Source organism: Aegilops tauschii, chromosome 6 (genome assembly GCF_002575655.3).
Source record: "Aegilops tauschii subsp. strangulata cultivar AL8/78 chromosome 6, Aet v6.0, whole genome shotgun sequence".
NCBI classification, from domain to species: domain Eukaryota; kingdom Viridiplantae; phylum Streptophyta; class Magnoliopsida; order Poales; family Poaceae; genus Aegilops; species Aegilops tauschii.
The window spans coordinates 459,236,789-459,243,983 of record NC_053040.3 but is presented as its reverse complement, the minus strand read 5'-3'; the positions used below and the strand labels follow the sequence as shown (position 1 = coordinate 459,243,983).

The 7,195-nt window shown below is 46.1% G+C and overlaps 1 protein-coding gene across 1 annotated transcript; it reads right to left on the bottom strand.

Moving 5' to 3' along the window:
- Positions 1 to 2,931: 2,931 nt before the first annotated feature.
- LOC109736216 (sugar transporter ERD6-like 7) lies at positions 2,932 to 6,443 on the bottom strand. The gene is made up of 17 exons (XM_020295427.4): positions 6,022 to 6,443; positions 5,876 to 5,938; positions 5,636 to 5,725; positions 5,472 to 5,531; positions 5,333 to 5,398; positions 5,173 to 5,238; positions 5,002 to 5,077; positions 4,830 to 4,894; positions 4,647 to 4,739; positions 4,401 to 4,566; positions 4,267 to 4,313; positions 4,124 to 4,186; positions 3,995 to 4,054; positions 3,845 to 3,898; positions 3,689 to 3,748; positions 3,488 to 3,602; positions 2,932 to 3,405 (listed from the first exon to the last, which is right to left on the bottom strand). The coding sequence occupies exons 1-17, from the start codon at positions 6,166 to 6,168 to the stop codon at positions 3,275 to 3,277; spliced, it is 1,422 nt and encodes a 473-aa protein (XP_020151016.1). The 5' UTR covers positions 6,169 to 6,443; the 3' UTR covers positions 2,932 to 3,274.
- Positions 6,444 to 7,195: the final 752 nt, after the last annotated feature.

Sequence of the window (7,195 nt, the reverse complement as noted above, 5' to 3'; positions counted from 1 at the left end):
CTATAAGTGGAGGAGGCGCATCCTCCTTGTCTGTCAGGGAATCGCCATGTTGATCACTTCTTTCTCGCAGCTGCTACATATATCCAACAATAAGACGAGGATTGCGTCCGATTGCAAAGGATTTCTGGGCCTTTAGGAATGCATAACACTTCAATCCCATTTTGGCATGAATAATAGCAAACGGTGTGAATCTGAGACAAGAGATAAGAGGTGCTTCGTTATACATGGGAAAAGCACCGGTGTTGATAGCCAGGTAAACCATCCAAATTCCTTTAATAAGAAGTTCCAAAGGGAGTCATATGTCACGATCTTCTCTATCATTAGTACCAACTATAGAGCTTGTTCCTTGTATTGATAGCAGAAATCAAAACAAGGCATGCTGATACAGTGCCGATGTTTCTGTGAAAGATGTTTACCCAGCATTCAGCTGGCAATGTCTTCTCGATACTGACAGTAAACTCACCACCTATGGAGCCAGTTGCCGTAATCACATAAGACGTGATGGGTAGGAACAATGTGGTGGCCCCTAGCAAGAGATAGCGGGTGATGCCATAGTGGCGATAGCGATGGCCATAGGTGCCTATTCCGACTATGACTCCTCCAAGGATGGCGTTAGCGATCATCACCGCTTCCACTCGCCACAGCTGCCTTACAATTTTCTTGACGAACCGAGAGTCGAGTTCGCTGGTGTAGTTGCTTGGACATTGATAGTCTATATCATCACTCACATAGTAGCAGGAAGGATCTGTCTCCATGAGCTGATGATCAAATTTAAACAACATTAGTAAATTGTTGTCACAAAAATCCAATAATGAAAGCAAGCAACGGTAGTCACAAACGCAACCGGATAATGAAGGAAAAGTTGGCAAGAATGCAAATAGAATGACGCTCCAACAGTCATGAAAATTAAGTCAGAAATGAATGATAAAATCGTAAAAACTATAAGCAACTTGGTGTGCTGCTTTCAGTTACTCCCTCTATAAAGAAATATAAGATCGTTTAAATCACTAATATATTATTGATCTATGCTATTTTAGAAAAACCTATCCCCTTTTCACGTAGAACACGTTCTGCCCGCACTTCGTCTGTCTTTCACCTCCTGCATTGGTTTTTCTTTTCTTTTTTTGAATGGATGACCCGCCCTCACCTTCCCCGCTCGATCTGAGAGGGGTTGCCACCAATCCTGTTCCTCACGCTGGCCGTGGAAGACAGAGCGCATCACCAGTGAAGGCCATGGAAGAGATTCACATGAGCGATGGAGAGCACCCTATAATGGGTTTACTCTACTCCTTCAACGCGAGCCAGACGTTGTGGATGTGACAGCTTGGCAGCCGCCATCGACGGCCTACGTCGATCGTACGGGCTGCTCCTGCCCCAATGCCACCACGTACCAAGCCCCACAAGTGATGATGTTGCAATGTGCCACGTACCAAGCCCCACAAGTGATGATGTTGCAATGTGCCTCATCACGCTGTACCGATCTGCGAAAATGTGTGCTTACTCCGGGAGTACCCACAACCTCAGGAACAGTAAATTCAAAAAAAAAGAGAAAAAGATTGTTGGCACAAAATTTCTCAAGCAGCTAAAACGTTTGAGAATATTTGATGTCACAAAATTTTAGATTTTTTTTTTGAATTTACTGTTCATGAGGGTACATCACATCCGGGAGTAAAAAAAAAAAAACACTCTCATCGATCTGTAGTTTCGGGTTCGAGCCGGCCCCGTGTAGCTAGGGATCTGGCGCCGCCTGGTCGAGAAGCTCCCGGCGCTGGACCTGTGCTCCAACAGCCCTTGCTTGTCCGGCACCTCGTCAGAGGCGTCCGAGCCGTTGCCGATCGGGAGTCCCATGTCCATGCCTCCTCCTCTCCGGCGATGGGAAGTCCCAGATTCCCCGCCTCTCCTCCGCTGACCTCGGGGCCACGGCCCACGGCTGACCGCATGCGGCACCAGCTGGACGGCGACCACTGGCTCATCCGCCGCCACCGCCTCAGCCTCGACGTCCTGCTCGGTCAGTGCCCGCTCCTCCTCCTCCCAGTCTCCGCCCTCTATCTCAATTCTCGCCTCTCTCTACATCTCAGCTTCTCCTTCAGCACTACTTTACTGTCACGGTTAATTAATCGAATCTGTTCCCGTTCGTTTTGCACGTGAGGTGAGCCCTTTGCTTGGAGCCGCTGTTCCGTAGGTAGATTTATTCCATTGGATGGGATAGCGCAGCTTCGATTTCGCCATGAATTGTGGTCGCCGCTAACTCTGTCACAACCTGCTGATGTTTTACCTTGGGATATGGGATAGCGTAGCTTCGATTTCGCCATGAATTGTGGTAGCCGCTAAAATCTGAGGTTGGTTGTGTTGTTGATAGTCTTTTTAGATTATTGAGATAACTTTCCAAGAATCTTCTGATGCCTATGGTTTGAAGATGAAACCATTTAGCTTGAGAGTCATATTTGTTTTATAGGAGGTTGATAGCCGCAGTGCTAATACCTGATGTAGTGAACAAGATTCCATCAATAAAAATGTTGGTCACTGCAAGTCAATCAAAAACACGCACAATGGGCAATTAAATGGACAACATGATACGTGCACTTAACAAACATCACGATAACCACTTGGAGGCTGCCAAAGGCAGACATGCTCAAGAAGGAATAAAGACCAAAAGATTTCACAACCCCAGAGAAAAACGAATGCATTTTTCGAGATTGCCTTTGACTATTGATAAGATTAATAATATATGAGATGTATAATGTGAAAATTATATCATTAGAAGCTCCTTTCACGTACGAACTCGATGGTGTACTTTGTGTAACTTGCATGTCATACATTATTGCTGTAACATGTGGTCAAAGTTATCCTCGAAACAAGCATTAGGCCCTATATACATGGAAGGAGGAAGTATGTAACATGTCAGACTGCATGTCTGTTGCTCTCAGCTGGTTGCATCAGCAGACGAAAATTCATTCGCTTTTATTTGACTATATCATACTATTTTGACAGATCTAATAGAAGAGGAGGCAGTTGCAAATCCTCTTGAAGGATACACCAACACCAAAATCTTCTGCCCTTTTTAGCTGTCCTGATAGGCTGATACTCATCTTCTTTGCACATTCGATACACATTTTATACAATTGTGTGGGCAAAGAAAAATGCGTCATCTAACTTTCTCGAAACCACACATGTGCTGCAGTTTATCAAAGGCTGAATATCTTCCAATGTCTTGCCTTTTGTCTCAGGGCACGATCTTCACAGTGAACACAAGTTACACAACAGCCATATTTCTTCAAGCCACCCATGTGCCGCAGTTTATCGAAGCCTGAATCTCTTCCAAGGTCTTGCCTTTTGTCTCCGGCACGATCTTCACAATGAAGAGAATAGCCATGGCACAAACAAAGGCGAAGAAGAAGAATGTTCCTGCAAGATGATTTGCATATCAGACAAATGTCCCTGGATGATTCAAGCAACACCATAGGGGGCTGATGTAGATTTGGCTGACCTGAAGCACTCCAGCTCATGAGGAAGTTGAAGGCGAAGGAAACTGTCAATGAAGCCAACCAGTTCACCAGAGTCACGAAGCTTCCGCCGATTCCTTTTATATTAATGGGGAATATCTGCGTCCAATCCGATCGACCATGTCAAGGAGTGCTAATCTCGAGCGATGAAGAAATTTGATTGTTCTGAAGTGTGAACTCTAAACCTCTGACATTATGACCCAAGGAACGGAACCCATCCCTAGTGAATAGCTTGCAATGTAGACCTGTTTCAGTCATATTACAAAAGGATTTAGCGTGGAAAAAAGTTCAGATAAGCATCGGGTCACTTGTTGAGCAAAACAAAGGCTTTTCTGGTGTACCAATATGCTGGTGAGTGTGATGATTGGGACTTGCTCCGGGAGTATCCCGTGAACCTACACTCAGCAGATATTCTTCAACTTGATGAAGTTTTGATACAAAAGGAATTAAAGGATATAAAAGAGCACCAGCAGATATGCAATGAAAGTTACCTTAAGGTAGAATGATACTGCTGACATAAGAGTCCCGACGATGAGTCCGGATGTGGAAACCTGCAGAAAATAAAATGAAATGACAGTTCAGAAGTGTTCATGTTGGCCAAGTTTTATCTCTGAGCTTACCAATAATAGTGGCTTTCTCCCACTCCTGTCCATCAGTAGAGCTCCAAGTGTTGTGAGTGGTAACTGTTATAGTGAAGATTACACGAAGTCAAAAAGTTACTAAGGAATTTGATCGAAATTGATCTACGTGCTATTAGCTTCACCTGGATACACGCCATCAAGATTGTTCCTAGGTTTCCTGAATCGAACCCTGCAGGTAGCTCAATCAGCATAACTTAACTTTCAGAACTTAACTGACAAAATCAAATATCTCCAAGTCCGAAATCTGTGAGTTTACCAGCTGAGACAAATGTTTCGCTGGCGTAGAACAGGATCCCGTTTATCCCTGCAAACTGCTGGAAAACCATTAGTCCCGCGCCGATAATGACAGGACCGATGTATGACCTGCTGAAAAGATCCTGGATTCCAGCCTTTGGAAGTTTGTCAATAGTTTCGATGAAGTCCTGCATGTAGAGCAATTCCATGACGACGCCGTAATTTTTTTTCTGCACTGACAAACTATACACAGCTAACTGCGCCAAACCTTGATTTCTGCAGCTTCAAGGGACACATCCGCGTCTCTGCCACGGAGGCGCTGGAGTGCTATTTCAAACTCCTTTTGCCGGCCAACCTTTGCCTGTGGTGAACATTTGGTACTGAATTGGTTAGAGTGACAGCTAGATGCTACTACAGGTCTACAAGGATGTCATTCAGTCAGCAAAATTACCAGCCATCGAGGAGATTCAGGAATGAAGAAGAGACCAGCTATGAGAATTATGCATGGAGCAAGTCCTGTGTATACATGCCATGCCAGAGGGGGAGATCATCAGAGCAGAGTATATGAGGATGGTCAACACAAAAACTACAATGTGGAACTGTAAGAGATTATATGTACGTACCAGCCATGGCCAGCATGCGCCAGGACACGACTGTGCCGACGATATACGTCACGGATAACCCAGTGCCTATCATCAACTGCATTCAGTTCGGGCAGCAATTTCAGAGTTGTTCCCAAAGGCCAGCAAGGCTTTAGTGCGTTCATATTTTGTTTCAAGGAGGAGAAGAGTTACTGGATTCAGAGCCGTAAGCCCCCCGCGAAGAGCCTTCGGAGCAATTTCTGCAATGAAAACCGGCACCTGTTCGGTTGCCAGGGCTGGTGTTAGTGCAAGTTGAAATTGTCTGAAAGACCCCCACGGTTTGCTGAACAATGTGAGTAAATGATGACTGTACCACATACGAAAACACTCCGACGCCGAGTCCGGTGCAAAATCTCCCAAAATCAAGTGAAGAAGCACTCTGAAAGTTAACAGGAACAAAATTCAGAGGCACATCAGCAGCTATGTCTTCTTACAAGGTGGTGGGAAAAGACCTGTGCAAAGTAGATAGCCAGCCATCCGACAACGGAAACGAGAGCAGAAGCCCTCATGGCCTGCTCCCAAGTCCCAACACACAAACAAATTTGGGTCATAAAATATGTCAGACTGTTTGCAAATTAAGACGAGCATTCTGGGAGGCATATACTAGTAGACATACCCCTTTTCGTCCAGCAACATCCGCAATCTGCCCGCTCACGACTGCTCCGATCATGGCCCCGACTGTTATTATCGACCCGAAAACCGAGTACTGCAGATTATTACACGGGTGAGAAACCGGGAATAATAACAACAGTAATATGAGAAATGCCACTGCCATCGATTTGAGCTGAATAGTTGGCCCGGAGCCACATGTCAGTGAGACATTGGTGGCACATTAGGCACGGACGGACGGACGTACCTCGGAGAGGGTCAGCTGGAGGTCCCGGCTGATCCCGGCCTCAGCTGGTGCCGAGTAGCCAATCTGCAGTAGCGCCAATCACATACTCAAGCACAAGGCTGGAGTTCAGACGATTCTCAACTATGATAGACTGACAGTAGACTCACCGCGACGCCGAAGGCGAAAGAGCCGAGCACGGCGACACCGGTGCTGACCATGACCATCCCCAGCGACGACCCGTCGCCGCCCCTCGGCGGCGGCGGGCCAAGGAGGTGCTCGCTCGCCTCCACCGCCGCATCACCACCCCTTGGCATCGCTACAAGAAGCTACTTGGCTGCAAAGCAAAAACCACCACTGCTAGTGCGTGCTCAGCTACAAGATGGGCGGACAATATAGTCGGTCTCTGCCATGTTGGTAAGAGCATGCGCTATTTCCTTGTCATTTTGTTGGTACCATTGAATGGAGTGCCGTAACATGGGGCACATTCTGCCATGACATTTAAATTGATATTGGGCCATTGGCCACCAACGGACAGCTCATGCGCGCGAGATAAGAAAGTTAAATTGGCAATCCAAGAACAAGCATACATGTGGGTACTTACTTTGTAAAAGGCACTGTCGTTGCTCATGTGGCGATGCATTTTCTAGTTGTTCACTGTCCTCTTCCGGAGATCCCATCGAGTCCAAATTAGCCGTGCATCTGCCTTATTTTAGTACTAAAAATCGTGATATCATTTTGCCGGATATGCACGCTCAGGGAGATCCGAGAAAACAAACATAACCAAAACCACTAAGTAGATCCTTAATCGCTTGTGGACACGCTAGTGATCAATGACAGACCCAGATCCAATCCCCCACGATCCTTGCCCCACGTGTTTCCTTGAGTGTTGGCTTCTACATCTCCCTCTTGGACCTTTAAGAGATTGTTTGCACTCAGAGTGTCCCTAGCGGGCCACTTGCAAACCCGTTACCATCTCACACAGACAACAAAGAACCCACCAGGATTCACTGAACACTGAACTATGATCTCTGAAGGATGTTGTGGAACTGAAGAAATAACACCTATCATTGAAAGTACGAAAATATATAACTTTAAATGATAGCACAGTCGATACGTGTACCGCTGCCGTTAGTAAAAGTTAAGTTCCAGGAATGTTCAATGCACGTGCAATTTCCGTTGTGATTCACTACAGATGTGGAGGCAAAAATAAATAACACACTACTAGGAAAAGGGCTATAGATGAAATGGCCACTAATGGCGCACCAGATATGTGGTGCGCCACTCCTATATAGCAGTGGCGCACCATGTGCTGGTGCGCCATTAGTGTCATGGCGCACCAGA